General features: G+C 45.4%; 1 protein-coding gene across 1 annotated transcript; it reads left to right on the forward strand.

Annotated features, from left to right (window-relative positions):
• Positions 1-438: 438 nt before the first annotated feature.
• On the forward strand, positions 439-15,854 carry LOC115896010 (WD repeat- and FYVE domain-containing protein 4-like; the record flags this gene model as incomplete). The annotated part of the gene is made up of 7 exons (XM_030926493.1): positions 439-588; positions 8,852-8,927; positions 9,427-9,586; positions 10,159-10,250; positions 12,009-12,108; positions 14,618-14,823; positions 15,625-15,854. Coding segments are annotated over 7 exons (999 nt in total), but the record flags the coding sequence as incomplete, so codon positions are not given.
• Between the last annotated feature and the right edge of the window lie 1,259 nt (positions 15,855-17,113).

The raw sequence follows: 17,113 nt of genomic DNA on the forward strand, positions 1-17,113 counted from the left end.
CTGGAATCGATGCTGCACGTTGCTGGCTTCCCAGGGGCTGGTGCAACTGACCGGCACATCTGGCTGGGTGCAACCAGCCTCATGGGCAGGTGGTAGCTTCCCGTAAATGCAGCATTTATGGGATGGTTATGCATGTAAAGGACCCAGTAACAGAAAATTAGAAGGAGGCTTGAGAAGTGTGGGAGGAAACCAGGAGAGAGTGGCATTCTGGAAACATGGAATAGATGCAGGGAAAAGTAAGGGCCCCAGTGAGAAGTCAGGTCACGGCACAGAAAAGTGGCCGCAGAAGTTGACGTGTAGTTTTCTTCTGAGAACGTGGGAATGAAGGATGGTAGCAGCAGGGAGCAGAAGGTTGCAGACTGGACTGAAACAAGCGGGTGAAGGGGGAAGCTCTAATGACGCATTCATGAGGAAACTGCTTTGTGTTAACCTTTTCAGATAATGGCGTTCCTCCTGAGGAAGAAAGCCTCTCTCCTGAACCATCGAATTTTTCAGCTGATCCTCTCAGTGGCTGGCACTGTGGAGCTGGGCTTCAGGTCATCTATCACCAACACTGGTGTCTTCCAGCACATCCTCTGCAATTTCGAGGTAAATCAGAGATTGGCCCTTAGCCCTTCAGGAGTGTTGTGATGGTAAATATGCTAAGTCTGGGCTTTCCCTTAAACCCAGCACGTCAGCTTCCCTCATAGTCATGATGGTAGGAAGAGGGAAAACCAAACAAGCCTGCCCAGAGGCCCTGGTTTGTAATGACATCCTGCCACCTATGGACTGTGTGGCTTCGGACAAATCTCTTGACCGCTCTAAGCCCCACTCTTTTTTTTGGGTGAAGTGGAGACCTTCATTTCCTTGCAGGCTGTCGTGAGGGTTAAGCCAGATAGTATCTGGGAAAGGATTTTTAAACTGTAAATTAGCATATACATATGAGGGTAAAGAAAATGATCTCAGTTCCTTTGGGTGGTGTTTTGCTGTTTCCAAATGATTCTTGAAAGGGTGAGTTGAGGGTTGCAGAAGGAAACGCCTGAGGCTGAGGAGCATCGCACAGAACTGCTTTGGGCGAATCAACCCATTCACAAGCATCATTTACTGAGCACCCGCTGGGTCAGGTACTCGCCGTGTCCTGGAGACACAGTGAAAACTAGAACCCAGTCCTTCCCCACAGCCAGATGTGCCTGGGACACAGCCAAGGTGACACTGCAAATGCTAGGTGCCACAGTGAGGCAGGCACAGGGCATCTGGGGAGTTGGCGTGAGCAGACAGTCAGAATTCAGGGGGAAAACAACCTTCCAGGTGGAGGGTATATGCTATTTGCAAACACTGTACATCAGAGTGAGAGCAGTCATGGGAACTTGAGAGCAAGTGGCTTGTTGGGGCCTACAGGTTTGTGTTGGTTGCAAGAGCAGGAGAGAGAGAAGGCAGGCCCAGGGGGTTAGACTGCCCAGACTACGCTTTAGCCTGGGCATGTGGAGGTCCTCAAGAGAAGTTTCAAAATTCTTTCTTTGTTTATTAAAAAATTGATATATGTTTATTATAGAATATTTTTAAATGACAGAAAAGTGTGAGAGGGAAACTCCTGTTTCCAAGACCTACTTAATTCTTGTCACACCTGGATGCATTCTCTTGTAGTATTTTCTATACATAATACATTTAAAAAATCATAGTCATGATTATGCTGTAGGTATTATTTTGAGTCTAATCTTTTCTTGTATACCAAAAACATGTAAACATTTTCATTACAAACACTTACAAGCACTGTTCCGAGATCAGAATAATATTCTGTTATCCTGGTTTCTTCATCATTTCTCTATAGTCAATTTTTAGATTCTTTCTATATTTTGTTATAAATTGTGTTATAGATGGCACTTTTGTGCAGATATTTCTCCCACTTTTAAAAACATTTTCTTAGAATAAATTATCAAAATTGAATAATGAGAATAAAGGAGTTATGAACAATTTTTAGATTGTTGATAAGTTTTACCAAACTTCTGATATCTAGGGATGTTAACTGTGGAATGACAGGTGAGAAGAGCCCTGAAGCAGGGAGATGGGTCATGAGATGATTGAAGAACTCCGGGTAGAAGATTTTGAAACCTAAACTGAGGCAAGGGTAGTGGGAAAATGAGGGCAGCAGGTGAAAAAGCCATAACTTGAACCAGAAGTGACTTAGAGCCAAATGACAAGGGAAATACTATGTACCAAAACACCACAGGGCTGCTACTGAAGGCAGGACAAGAGGGAGACTGACAGTCATCAATGTATATATTATAAAAAGACAATATTCTTTGTATAATATAGATCAAGATTCGATTCAACTTCTAACTTCTAACTTCAGATCAAGAAGTTAGAATGACCAAACAAAATCAAAACTCAGAGAAAGAAGGAAGGAAACATATAAATGAGAACATAAATTAATAAAATAGGAAGAAAAAACATATAAAGGATCAACAAGGACAATTAATGTTTCTCCTAAAACAGACAAACCTCTGTTAAGATTGGCCAAGAAAAGAAGACAGAAGGCACAAATAAATAATATTAGGAAGGAAAATGGGAGAATACCACAGAAGAATGAGCAATTAGAAAGGAAACAAGACAATTGGATTAGTAACTTTGTGCCAATAAATTAGAAAACTTAGCTTATTTGAGCAATCTCATCGAAAACAGAAGTTTTCAGAGCACACTCTAAAATAAATAGAAAACCCCAATGATCCTAGAACCATCAAGTAAAGTGAGTCACTGGTTTAAAATCTGTTGAAACAAACAACAACCAGAAGGGAACGCCAGGCCGGGCACTCACAGGGAAATTCCACCAGTTGGGAAATAGGTTCTTTCTAGCTTCTTTAATGAACTAATCTTGATGGCAGAACACAAAAGGACAGTACAGAAAATGAAAAAGTACAGGCTAATCTTATTTGTAAATATAGGCATAAGAGCCCTAAATATAAGATTAGGCAGTTGAACCAGGCCAAGATAAATGTCCTGGTCCTGGATCTGAATCTCGAAAAGAGGATTGTGGAGGAAGCCAGCACGGCCTGGAGAATGGGCTCCCTGTACACAAGGGAAAAGGAGATGTATATAAATGGCCATAAAACCCCACTAAATAAGATAGTGTATCTTGACTGCAACTGCTGCTGCCCCTTCTGAGATGCTGTGGCCATGCTCAGGCAGTCTGGCTCCAAGACGTCCTGGCCACCTGCATGGCCCAGGAATTACCGATGCAGGAACCCATCATGCTCCATTGCCTGCTACTAGCATGGCCATGGACACCACCCTTCCCCACCCCACCCTGAATAAAACTACCCCCCTCAGGAAACCTGGTGCTTTTAAAGCTGGATTTAAGAAAACCAACCACCAATAATAACCAGATGCTAAAAAGCAAAGCAAAGTGAAACAAAATGAAATGAAACAAAATAAAATTTAAAGATTGAGAGGAGAGAATTTCAAAAAGGGAAAAATGTTTCCCAAATGTCATGTTCTGCCTACACCAAGTAAAGTGAGGTGAGGGATGTGTACGTACCCATTGGAGGTCACTGACAGGCTTACTGACAAGTAAGTTGTGGGGTCAGAAGCTACTCAGAAGTAAGGAGAAGCGGCTGGGCTTGGTGGCTCATGGCTGTAATCCCAGTATGGGGAGGTCGAGGCGGGAAGATCACCTGAGGTTAGGAGTTCAGGACCAGCCTGGCCAACATGGTGAAATACTGTCTCTACTAAAAGCACAAAAATTAGCTGGGCGTGGTGGCGGATGCCTGTAATCCCGGCTACTCGGGAGGCAGAAGCAGGAGAATCACTTGAACCCATGAGGCGGAGGTTGCAGTGAGCCTAGATCATGCCATTGCATTCCTGAGTGACAAGAGCAAGACTTCGTTTCAAACACACAAACTAAAAAAGAAGTAAGGGGAAGTGTGGGGAGACTGAAAGTGGAGGCAGTCAGTGGACTTTGGAAAATAGCAGAGAGGAAGTTTCAGAACTTTTTGTTTTTTGTTTTGTTTTGTTTTGTTTTGTTTTGTTTTTTTGAGATGGACTCTCACTCTGTTGCCAGACTGGAGTGCAGTGGTGCAATCTCGACTCACTGCAACTTTTGTCTCACGGGTTCAAGTGATTCTCTTGCCTCAGCCTCCTGAGTAACTGGGACTACAGGCACGTGCCACCACGCCCAGCTAATTTTTGTATTTGTAGTAGAGATGGGGTTTCACCATGTTGGCCAGGATGGTCTTTATCTCTTGATCTCATGATCCACCTGCCTTGGCCTCCCAAAGCACTGGAATTACAGGCATGAGCCACCATGCCCAGCCGGTTTTGTGTTTTAAGATGGGAGAGACTTAAGTCTGTTTGTAGGTTGAAGGAAAACCAGACAGTTAAAATACTAGTGGGAGAAGAAACTGCTAATGAGACACATCCTCAGAGGAGACGAAGGGTTTGGAAACAAGAGAGTGGATCACAGGAGAAAGGGTGGGATCCGTGATGACTGGTGTGAAGCAGACAGGAAGAGGAAGTGTGAGGAAGGGAGAGACAGGAAGTCGTTGAGAAGGGAATTGACAGGAAGCTATGAGGGAGGCGGGTACAGGAGGTTGTTGAAGCAGGGAGGGACAAAAATTTGTGGGGGAAGGAGGGACAGGAGGTTGTGAGGGAAGGAGGGACAGGAAGCTGTTGAGGCAGGGTTGGACAGGAAGTTGTAAGACAGAGTTGGACAGGAAGTTGTAAGGCAAGATTGGACAGGAAGTTGAGAATTAGGGAGGAACAGGAAGCTGTGGCCTTCCAAGTCTTAGGTTTTGGTTTCCCTCCCCTCCCCTCCCCTCCCTTCTCTTCTCTTCTCTTCTCTTCTCTTCTCTTCTCTTCTCTTCTCTCTTCTCTCTTCTCTCTCTCTCTTCTCTCTCTTCTCTTCTTTTCTTTCTTTCTTTTCTTTCTTGAGATAGAGTCTCATTCTGGTTGCCCAGGCTGAGGGCAGTGGTGCGATCTCAGCTCACTGCAACCTCTGACTCCCACGTTCAAGTAATTCTCCTGCCTCAGCCTCCTGAGTAGCTGGGATTACAGGCATGTGCCACCACATGTGGCTAATTTTTTGTTTTTAGTAGAGATGGGATTTCACCATATTGGTCAGGCTTCTTGAACTCCTGACCTCAGGTGATCCACCCACCTCAATCTCCCAAAGTTCTGGGATTATAGGCATGAGTCACCATACCCAGCCTCTGGTTTCTTAAAGAGGGAACTGGCTAGTTCATTTCTGAGAGTACAGTCATCTCACGGGTGGGGAGAGAGCAACACCTGACACATTATCCACCTGATATTCAAACAAATCTAATCCAGACATCTTAATATAATCCTTAGTACAGGCTTATGTGACACAGAATAACAATCAAAAGATTCAATTATTCATGTTTCCCAAAATTCTGACATTTGATTTTATGTAATTTCCTGATGAGCTAGGCAGCCTCACATGGGTGTGGCAACTTATTATTGTTGCTGTATTCTGGAATGGAAATGAGAGAGGCTGGAACTTTTGTGGGATGCGTAAAACGGTGCACCTTATTGTATTAGTGGGTTCACATCTGACTTTCTTAGTTCTGTCAGCCCTTAGCCCCGGGCCTGGCATATCATTTGTTGAATGACTGCATTCATGAATCAATATCCTAAGTGTGCAGGGCTCTTGGAGCCCTTCAGACATGTATGTTGGGGTGCCATGCTGGATACCCATGTTTTCACTAGAGCTGCCTTCATCAATACCAGCTATCCCAAATGGCAGCTGCCCAACCTCTGTGTGTGCCTTTGAGCAGTGGCTGTGCTTTAAAAAGCAGGAAATCTGTCACTCTTTTCCTGGCTGAAGAACAATCCACTCATTTTATCTTGTTTTACATTGTATCCACTCATTCTTTTAAAAACATTAATGTATCTTTACAAAAGATAGTGGCATGTATGATGCTAGGCTCCGGGGATTAAAGAGGGACAGTCCCTACCTTCACAGGCCTCCTGATAAACTTGTGTTCACTGGGGTTCTTTTGCATTTCCTCTTCAACAAGAGTAAGCAGTCATGGGCAATTGCTGAACTTCAAGCAAGGTTGAGTATTGACCCTATGGGTCACTATCTGTAGGTGATGCTCATGGGGACCCAGTGTGGAGGCAAGGGAATGGGCTTCGTGGTCAAGTGGATTGACTTTGAAAACAGTCGCTGCCAATTAAAAAAAGTCTAGTGCCAGAAAAGTTACGTAGTCTCCCTGAGTCCCACTCTTTCTAGCTACTAGATGCAGATAATAGGCAGGGTGCAGTGGCTCATACCTGTAATCCTAGCACTTTGGGAGGTGGAGGTGGGAGGAACACTTGAGCCCAAGAGTTAGAGACTAGCCTGGGCAATAAAACAATACTCCATCTCTACAAAAAATTTTTAACAATTAGCTAGGCATGGTGGTGCACATCTATAGTACTAGCTACTTGCAAAGCTGAGGTGGGAGAATTGCTTGAGCCCAAGAGGTCAAAGCTGCAGTGAGTCATATTTGGGCCACTACACTCCAGCTTGGGTCTCTCAAAAATAAATAAATAAATAAATAAATAAATAAATAAATAAATAAATAAATAAATACGGATAATAATATTTTGGGTCTTTTTTATGGCACATCTTGCCACCAGGAAATGTATCAGTTGTTAAGTGCAAGCTCTTTTTGCTGCTATATGAGCACATGCTTATAATCCCACACCTGAACCTTGTATATTCTGAGCCTTAGGAAGTGTCAGTATTTAGAGAAGAAAAACTGTTAGAGTTCTCTAAAGGGACGTAGACGTAAGACATGATGGCACCCATCAGTTCTGCCCCAGAAGGATCACCAGCAGCTACATTTGTTTACTATGAATGAAAACAACCTGAGTGATCCACTTCGCTTTCAGAATCTCGGTGAATTTCATATCTGTGTGTCACTTACAATTTTGTCATGCAGAAGATGACACTGTGGTTTGGGCTGAAGAATGTGTTGCATGCACAAATTGGGTATGTAGTCAATGCAGTGTAAAACCTGAAAATCTGTACCTGGCTTCTATTTCCACTCCTGCCACTTGCTGGTAGTGAGTGGAGTCTGTCACTAAGCTGGTCTGTCTCAGCCTCTATTTTCTCATCTGTAAAGTGGGAACATCATCATTGTCTTGTAGGATCCAGGGAGGATGACATGAGTTTGCAATATGGACACTTGGGCTGTGGGCCCAAGGCTGAGCAGATGGGACAGATGGTTAGTGTAGGTGTTCTTGGTTGGAACCAGGCCCACAGTGAAGTGCCAAGTAGCAGCAGAGATGGGGAGAGAAGGCCTTCCTTTATGGGGGGGCGCCTCTCTGCTTGGAGTGTCAGGAGAGCTGATCTGATTCCAGAGTTGGTACATCATGTTGGTGATTCCAAGTTAGAGGATCACATGTCCAGCACTGATCCTCTCATGCTTCCTGCAAATCCTTCTTCTCCCACACCTTCATTTTAACATGTGTTTTGATCTGTCTTCCAGCTTTGGATGAATACTGCAGACAATCTGGAGCTCAGCCTCTTTTCCCATCTTTTGGAAATCCTTCAATCACCAAGGTAGGCTGGGTCTTGGCAGCCTGGGGGTTAGAACTGAAGGCTGAATGTCCAGAACAGAGACAGAGAGGGCAGGGTGGCCAGTGGCTCTTCCCTGCTCCCAGAACACTGGGTCCCCAGCTGGGAACACATGCTTCCCACTGCTCATGTTTGTGGGGCAGTCTCTTCTGATGGTCTTGGGCCTCAGGAGGGCAGGTGCTGGGGGCTTAGAGGCCTCTCTAGCCCCAGGGACTAGCACATACTGGGGGCTCAGCAAATGTGACCAGCAGAGGCTCACTCTCCCTCTAAATGACTTCTCCAAGGCACTTTTGGAATTGATCAGGGTTCTTTTACCCTTCAAGTGGTAGAAATGCAACTCAAACAAGCTTAAGGAAGGTAAAAGAGGAGGAAAGAAGGAAGGGAGGAGGGAAAAAAAGAATAGAGGAAGAAAAGACCAATAAAGAGGGAATTCATTGGCTCTTACAACTGAAAAGAGCTGATCTTATCCCATAGCTGGGTGAGGCTCACATCCTTTTCTCTGAGCTCTGTTACCACTCTTGCCCCTGCCTCTTCCAGGCAGTCTTCAGGTTGCCTAGGCTTTCTTCTGTGGCAGCAAGGTGGCTCCCAGGCAGCTCCTCAGAGCACATCCTCAGCTTAACACCATTGGCAGAGAGACAGCTTTTTAAAAATTTAATAGTCCTAGCTATTGGACTGAGTCTCATTGAGCCAACTTGGGTCCCATGACCAGGCTGGGAACATGGCTTCCCCTCTGGAGTTAGAAAGTGGTAGTTCCCAAAGGGAGCCAGGGGCTGTGACCAGAATAAGGGAGAAGGAAGGCGAGGGAGTCCACGTATCACCCCACCTGCCTCCTCCTGGCTCAGGCTGGTACAGAGCTCATTGGTGCCTTCAGCATTTTGAATGTATTTGTAAATGGCTTTCCACTCAGCCACTTAATGAACATCTATTATAAACTTACTACATTTCACACCCTATGCTTAGAGGTAAAATTTGGAGAAGAATAAGCCCAGTCTGATGAAAAGAATACAGAAAAACATGCTGTTCAGTGCTGTCAGAGGAAACAGAACCAAAGGCAGCCAGGACTTCTGGGTAGAGGAGCATCTGTCTTCCTTGCTGAGTCCATGATTATAAATCACACACAGAATTGGGTTGGTCCTGCCTCTATTGTGTTTCAGGGAAGTGGAGCTCAGCAGAATTTAATGTGTTAATACAAAAAAAAAAAGACAGTTCAAGGTGAGGAATCTGCCCAAAGTCACCCTCCGCCACATTTTTCTCCATCATTTTTTCTCTTCCACTTTCTTCCTGTACCTGTACCAGTTGTTTTCTAAGAAACAGACATTTACCCTGGGACCTGTTTTCTTTGGGGGAGTAGAATTTACTGGAAATTGGATTTGTGAGTATCTGAGGGAGGGGGTATGGATAGGTGGATTCTTTCTTTTTCTGCTTTGACTTTCAGTGGTGTGTCTCTCCACTTTGTGGTTTGGGGCAGGCAGGAAGATCACACATCCAGACAAGCTAGTGAAGGGCCCTGCACTCCTGGCTGATGGGAAGTACTCCCCGGTCACATGAGTGTCTGCTGTCTTTGTTCTGAATTTCTGAGGCCAGCACTAGTTTTCCCTGGGGCTCAGAATTTAAAAGTCAATAATTGGGATTTGTCTTTGAAGGTGGTTTCCGGGGGGCAAAGGGGACAGGCAGTGCGCACGCGAGTGACTCTGGCACTTGGCAGACACATATTCGATGGGTGTCTGACGGCATCTTGACAAATTGCCCAGAGAGCATTGGAGTTAAGGGGCCATGGAACAAGCCTGGCTTAAAAAACATTTTTAGCAGAAACACAGCAAATTTGGTTCATTCCAGTAAAGCTTTTACTGTCTCTCTCCTGTACTCACCAGGGAAGGACCCAGGAATGCTGAAGCTGCCCACCAGGCACAGCTTATACCCAAGCTTGTCTTCCTATTCAATGAACCAGCCTCATCCCCTCCAAGATCCCACCATCATTGGCATCCTGGCCTGTCAGCTAAGGGGCCACTTCAGCACCCAGGACTTGCTCAGGTACCACACCAAGCTGCCCGGGGGAAGAGCAGGGCCCCGGGGCTGTTTAAAAAGGGAGGACAGGCACCAGCTCTCTCCCCATTGTGCTCAACCTTGCATCACTTGGAACCTTCTAGGAATTTTTGTTCAGGGCTGAGAGTTGGGGAGAGGATGGTTTGCTAAAGTCAGGATGGGACAGGCTGGTTTCCCCAGAAGGGCTGTGTGTTTACTGTCCCTACTTCTCAGACTCCCCCACTGCAGCCAAATATTCAGGAATTTCCATAAGCACTGCCATCCTTGCCTGCCAATGACCCAAATGCCTGGCTCCTGCAGACTCCTGAAGGGCAGTCCCAGCCACCAGTGTGTTTTCCCTTCTCTTTCCTTGTCACTATCTGGTTGATCTGGCAGAGCCAGAGTTAGCATCTCTGGTGAATCCTGACTGATTGTAGAAGTCTCTGGAAATACACAGCATGCCATGATGATTTCTCACTTGCAGCTGCATGTGGGTGGGTCTGGGTGAAAACACTGGCATGTACTCAGCGGACTCAGGTGAGCCTGCCTGTGAGCCTGTCCTTCTCTCCCTGTGTGTAAAGGATTGGGCTGTTCGTTGTGTATACCCTCAAGCCTTCGTCAGTGAATGAAAGGCAGATCTGCGTGGACGGAGCCCTGGACCCTTCCCTGCCTGGTGAGAAGACCTTTGCCAGTTCGAAGGCAGTAGAACGGCCCTCATGGAATCCCTGAGAGGCCCACATTGTGCAGAGGGAGGGGTTGAGCAAGGAAGGGGAAGGCATCCACAGCCTGGCCGTGGTTCCCAAGCAGTGGCGTGTGAAGCTGTCATTTTATGATGAGAGTCAGAAATGAAATAAAATTATAGATTCCTGCTTTGAAATGTGGGACTGGTGTTCTAGGCCTCCAGAATAAAATCAGTTCCCTGTAGACCAGCATGTGGGATCCAGGATCCTGCCTCACTTCCTAGTTGAACCCCCACTAACCCTTACTTTCCTGATGAGCCCCAACTCCAGTACTGAAGCATTTGCAGGCCCCCCAGGTGATGGCCTGCCCTCTGTCGGTGCTTGGCACGTGCTCTTCACTCGAGGGAAATGCCACCCCTCCCCCACTAGCCTAGCTGTCCCCAGACTCACCAAACAAGATTAAGTCACTTTCTCTGTGTTTCCAAAGCCCCTTGGGGTTACCCTAGTGGACAGATTTGTAATTTGTTTATGTGAGTCTCCCTTTTCACCTAGCCAGGTGCAGAACTGCAGCTGTGTCTTGTTCAACTTGTTCCCTCTGCTAGGGCAGTGCAATGGCAACAATCATGACCACTTTGTCCTGGGCCCTGCAGCTCTGCACTGTCCAAGATGACAGCCCCTAAGTCACATATAGCCTTTTAAATTCAAATTTTAATGAATTAAAATTAAATGCAATTAAAGACTTAATTCCTCACTCACTGTAGCCACATTCTAACTGCTCACTAGCTACCTGAGGCTAGTGGCTACTCTGTTGGACAGGTAGATATAAAACAGTTTCATCATCACAGAAGAGTCTCCTGAATAGCATTATTTAATCTAGATAAATTATTATCTCTTATCCTTAGATCAAGCCGCAAGAAATTATTATTCCCATTTGCAGACTAAGAAACTTAGGTTCAATGAGATTAGGAGCTAATTGAAGATGGGGCCAAAATCTAAATAGAGAGAAATATGACTCCATTTCTCCAAGCTGCCTCATCAATTCTATTTCTGCAGCATGGGGTGTGTGCCCTGCACTGGTTGTGAAATTACTGGCAACTGAGGGAATGAACAAATGGATAATGGGCCAAGAGTGAACTTATATAGTCAACCTTCCTTCTCATATGGACTGCATTCTGAAACTTTTACCTAACCAACATATTAAAACATTGATAGTATGTCCTTTCAGGCTTTAATGACTCTTCAGAAGTAAAGTTTCTTCTTCCCCTTGCTCCGTATACCTCTGCTATGATTTGAGTTCTGTTTTTATTGTAGCATAGACATCCAAAAGCCTAGCCTGGGAGCAAGTTGAAAGCAGGAACAAAGAGAACAAAGACCATGGTCTTCAGCACTCCGTTCCTGATTACTTGCATGATATCAGTGCATAGTAGGTGATTATTAAACGCTGCAGCCTATGATAATTTAAAAATTCTTCTACTGAAAGGTATATTTTCCCTTATTATTTTTAGGACTTTTGTTTTTTGGAGGACGTGCAGCATTACAGACATCTCTAATTAAAGAAAACTTTAGTAACATTTTCTGAAATTCTTTTTAAGCATTGTGTGGAGGCTAGAATAAAATGCCAAAATTTTGAGTCCCAGCCATGCCACAATTCCTGGGTGAATAAGCATTTGGTGAATAATGATTGCTTACTGCAGCAAATATTATGTCTCTTTACATCCATTTTTCTCTCAAATCTGAATTCCTTTTTGTAGCTGGAAGCCAAACATCTGGAAAGACAATCTGGCTCAGAAACCAGTTGCTGGAAATGCTGCTCAGTGTAATATCTTCCCCCCAACTTCATCTGTCCTCTGAGTAAGTAGCTCCAGAAAGAGCAATTTGGCAGGAGGTTGCCTCATAGAGGGTGTGGCATTAAACCTTTTCTTAATGAAAAGTTTAGCATCTCTGAGTCTGTTTTCTGCAATGTGTTTCCTGCACTATTCAGAAAGAAGATTATATTCTCTCTACCCAATGAACCAGACCTTGTCCTAAGATATTCTGATGCAAATGTTAAGTGGACATGAGTAACTAGAAACAGATTTGGTATAATTACAATAAACTCCTTTTGTCACCATTGCTATAGTGTAATTGTTATTGTTTTGGCAGTTGTGACAATTACTGATTTTGATGTCCTGTACTTGGCAGACAATAGAGTGAAGAACTCGTGAGCCTAAATAACATCTATCGAGGAAAAGTCTTGCCAAATTCTTCTGCTATTTACTGTTAGTGAGTTTGTTATTTTTCCAAGTTGGAAAAAGAAGTATCTACCTTCAATTAACTTCTAAAATCATGTGTAATCATAAGCTGATTCCATTAACTCTCCCCACTGCCTGCCTGCTTTACCTCCAACCTTGTAGTCATTCATTTGACACCTAATTTGTTGAGCGTCTACTGCATGCCAGACACTGTTCCAAGGATGCAGTGCTGAGCAAATCAGCCCGGATCCTTGCTCAGCCTAGTGTGTATGTGCATCTGGGGTTGGGAGTAAGGAGTTACCCCTCAGTAAAGCAGCTTTATAAATAATGTTTAATAATTTACCAGCCTACAAGTCTTTTCTTTCTTAGAATCAAAACACAGTAGAACTGGAAGATGCCTTGGAAATGAGATAGTCCAGCCTCTTTCTTTTCCATCTTTTTGAAAGGGAATGTAGTGCAGTGCCTAACAGTTGGGCTCTGGCGTCTGTACCTTCTGGGTTCGAATCCCAGCCCTGTCCCCAGGGACCCAGGGGAGGCTACTTAAGCTCTGTATGCCTCTCTCTACTCATCTGCATGACAATAAAAATTGTATTTTATGTTGGTGAAAATGTAATTGTGTTTTTTTCATTACTTTTAATGCCAAAAACCACCAATATGTTTGCATTGACCTAATACAGTGAGGATGAAATGAATTAATATATGGATAATCCTGAGAATGGTGCCTGGAATACTGTAAATTCTCTGTAAACTAACTGCTATTATTGCCATCTCCTTCATCATCACCATCACCATCATCACCATCACCACTACCATCATCACCATCATCACCACAACATTAATCACCACCACCATCAACATCATCACCACCATCATCAACATCAGCACCACCATCATCATCATCACTGTCAGCACCACCACCATCAACATCATCACCACCATCATCAACGTTATCGCTGTCACCACCACTACCACCATCATCACCACCACCACCATCAACATCATCACCATCACCACCACCACCATCATCACCACCATCACCACATTAATCACTATCACCACCACCATCAACATCATCACCACCATCATCATCACCACCACCATCATCAACATCATCACTGTCACCACCACCACCATCAACATTCATCACCACCATCATCACATTATCACTGTCACCACCACCATCATCATCACCACCACTATCAACATCATCACCATCACCACCACCATTACCACCTGCCACCACCATCACCACAACATTAATCACCATTACCACCACCACCATCAACATCATCACCAAAATAATCATCATAATCACTGAGGAAAATGATCAGAGCACATCAAGAGCTCTGCCAAAGTCATCCAGTTGCTAAACATCAGAGGCAGGGCTAGAAAAGAGGACAGTCTCTTCTCTTCACTCCTAGTCCAGTGCTCATTTCAGTGGATACCAGCCAGATTCTCACTATGCCTAATGTGTCAGCTGAGAACACAGGTGGAGCCTTCACTGGCTCCCAGAAATCTGGGTCCTTCGCTGAGCCCATTGTCTTTGCTGGATTGGCCACCCATCTCCCTGCCCTCCTGTTTCATCCAGTTCCCATCAGCAGGTCTGTATTCTCTAGACTCATCATTTTTGAAAGTGACAGTTAATCATGGGATTTTTTTGTGCTAAAAACTGATAAAAAATGCACAAATATTGGACTATTCCATTTAGATAAATTTTGACCAGTGTGTCTAAAAAGGGAGATGAATATTCATTATGTGTTTTATGTGACTACATTGATGGTAATTAAATTAGATGGGTGGCTAGTCATCTACTGTGTAAGTATGAATAGTAGTTATGTAGGGCTATTAAGGGGCATGCACATTTTTGCATATATTAATACAGTTTCCAATTGCTTCAAAATGCTGTGGCCAACTTACACTGCAACCATTAATAGACAAATGCTTCACTTGCACAACAATCTTGCCAGCATTTCATTTTACCATTCTTTTTAAATGCATTAAATAATATGTGATGTTAACCTTAACTTGCCTCTCCTTGGTGACTTGGAAGGCTGGACATTTCATATTTTCTGGACATGTCACTCGCTCATGGACTGAGAGATCATTGATTGCATTTATTAATCCCCCAGGTCAAAGGAAGAGATGTTTCTGAAACTGGGGCCCGACTGGTTCCTGCTGCTTCTGCAGGGCCACCTGCATGCCAGCACCACTGTGCTGGCATTGAAGCTGCTGCTGCACTTTCTGGCAAGCCCCTCCCTCCGCACACGGTTTAGAGATGGCCTGTGTGCAGGATCCTGGGTAGAACACAGCACTGAGGGCGTGGACATTGTAATGGGTGAGCACGTGGCTGTCGCCAGGAAGTGGGGCACCACCTAGTCCTGGGATGTGTATGAGGACCAAGCCAGGCCCCTTCTTATTTGAGACCATCACAGCTCTGTGCAGCAGGATCACCTTGAGCCCTGACTCCAAGGCCTACATCCAAATGAGCCCAGTCCCACTGACATCCTTTGCAGGATCCACCACAGCCTCACTGCACAGACACTGGAGGCTGCCTTCATTCCTCCCACCTGCTTAGCCCTGTTCTCCTGGGCACTGTATACTTTACTTCCTCTTCCTGAGGGGATGCCTCTTCTTTTGATGTGGATTCATCCTCAGATCTCAGTTCAAATGCCACTTCCTCCGGGAGATGAGGGGTCTCCCTGAATTGGGCACCTCTGTTACATGATCTCTGCCCTTATTATTTTTCTCTATAGTGCTTAACAAAATTCATAAGTATTTGAGTATTTAATTGCTTAATGTCTGTCCCTGTCACTACAATGCAAGCTTCATGAGTGCCTGGAATTCTGTATATTTGGTTGAAACCCTACACCCTTGTTGCCTAATTCAAAGCTGCCCTGTTGCCTCCTGCATGGTGGGCAGCAAGTATGTTTTTGAGTGAGTGAATGAGCATGTCAGGAACAGGGAAGGGAATTACTGTTGAACGCTTTCTTGCTCACATCTGTGTGTGAATATATTTTATCATCCATCATTTCTATGGGATGGGTGGGTGGCCAGGTGTTCCCTTGTGTGTCCAGGCCCCACCTTGACCAGCAGCTGTTCTCAGCTGACTTTTGTGCCCCCTTTGCCTGATTAATAGACAACCTGAAGAGCCACTCGCCACTGCCTGAGCAGAGCCCGTGCCTGCTTCCTGGGTTCCGTGTCCTGAATGACTTTCTGGCCCACCACGTCCACATTCCAGAGGTCTACCTCATCGTGTCCACCTTCTTCTTGCAGACACCACTCACAGAGCTGACGGACGGGCCCAAAGTAGGTGTTCAGAGCACCCACGGAGTGACACACTTGGTTTTCTGATTCCACATGACTAAGGCCGGTCGCCAAGACCCTCTGCACTTACCTCCCTCTGCTTCTTCCAGCTCAGATGGGGTGCTGGCCTGCTTCCCTCCCTAGTAGCCCATACCCTTGGACAGCCCTTCAAATGCTCTCCTTCCAGGCCCTTGACTTCCTCGGCCTCTGCTCCCATCCTTCCTCCTAGCAAGTCTCTGATTTGGATCAGTTCTATTTTAAAACCTTCCTTTTGGGCACAGCTAGGGGAATGACATGATGCTGGGGTGGCCCTGCCCCAGCACCCCAGCCCCTCATCCTCAACCACCCGCTTAGGTCATCACCTTCTTGCCCCTGTTGCTAGGACAGGGAGACTTTTCAAGGCTGGTCATGGATTCCTTCAGCTTCTTCCTTGGGTGACCTCACCCCATAGTTATCCTTCCTTCCTTCCTTCCTTCCTTCCTTCCTTCCTTTTTTTTTTTCTTTTCTTTTTTTTTTTTTTTTTTTTGAGACAGAGTCTCACTGTGTCACCCTGGGAAAGTGCAGTGGTGTGATCTTGGTTCACTGCAAACTCTGCCTTCTGGAGTCAAGTGATTCTCTTGCCTCACCCTCCCAAGTAGCTGGGATTACAGGCGCCCACCACCTTGCCTGGTAAATTTTTGTGTTTTTAGTAGAGATGCAGTTTTGCCAAGTTGGCCAGGCTGGTCTCAAACTCCTGACCTCAGGTGATCCACCCACCTTGGCCTCCCAAGAGCTGGGATTACAGGTGTGAGCCACTGCACCTGGCCCCCTTTCTTCCTTTTGTATTTTCAGTTTTTCCTTTTCTATCAACCCATTCCTCATAAGCCATAATTATGTTCAGCTGCATCCCACCTAAAACCAGAGGCTGCCCCTTGATAACACTCCTGACCAACTGCTGCCTATTGGTCACTTTCCTATCCTTCCTTGGCTACATTTCTCCAAAGAGGACTCTGTACTCACTGTATGCACCTTCTCCCTTGCACTAAATTCAGGTGACTTTCACACCTGCAGCATCAGGGTCAGACTTCATAGCTGGCACCAAGCTCCCTCATCTCTGCCTGATGTATCTTTCCAACCCAGCTGCAATTCACCTGCCCTCAGCTGTGACTCTCCTAAATCATCTCCAGTAAGACCAGCTGCTCTGCGCTCACCCGCACTGCTGCCCTTACTCACTCCTCTTTCCCACCATCGTCTACCTGGGGGGAGCGTCCTCCCTTAGCACTCAGCTTGGATGCTACTTCCTACTTAGACCCCCAGAGAGAGGAGACCATTTCCTCCTTTGT

This window comes from Rhinopithecus roxellana, unplaced genomic scaffold, assembly GCF_007565055.1.
Source record: "Rhinopithecus roxellana isolate Shanxi Qingling unplaced genomic scaffold, ASM756505v1 contig4346, whole genome shotgun sequence".
NCBI lineage: Eukaryota > Metazoa > Chordata > Mammalia > Primates > Cercopithecidae > Rhinopithecus > Rhinopithecus roxellana.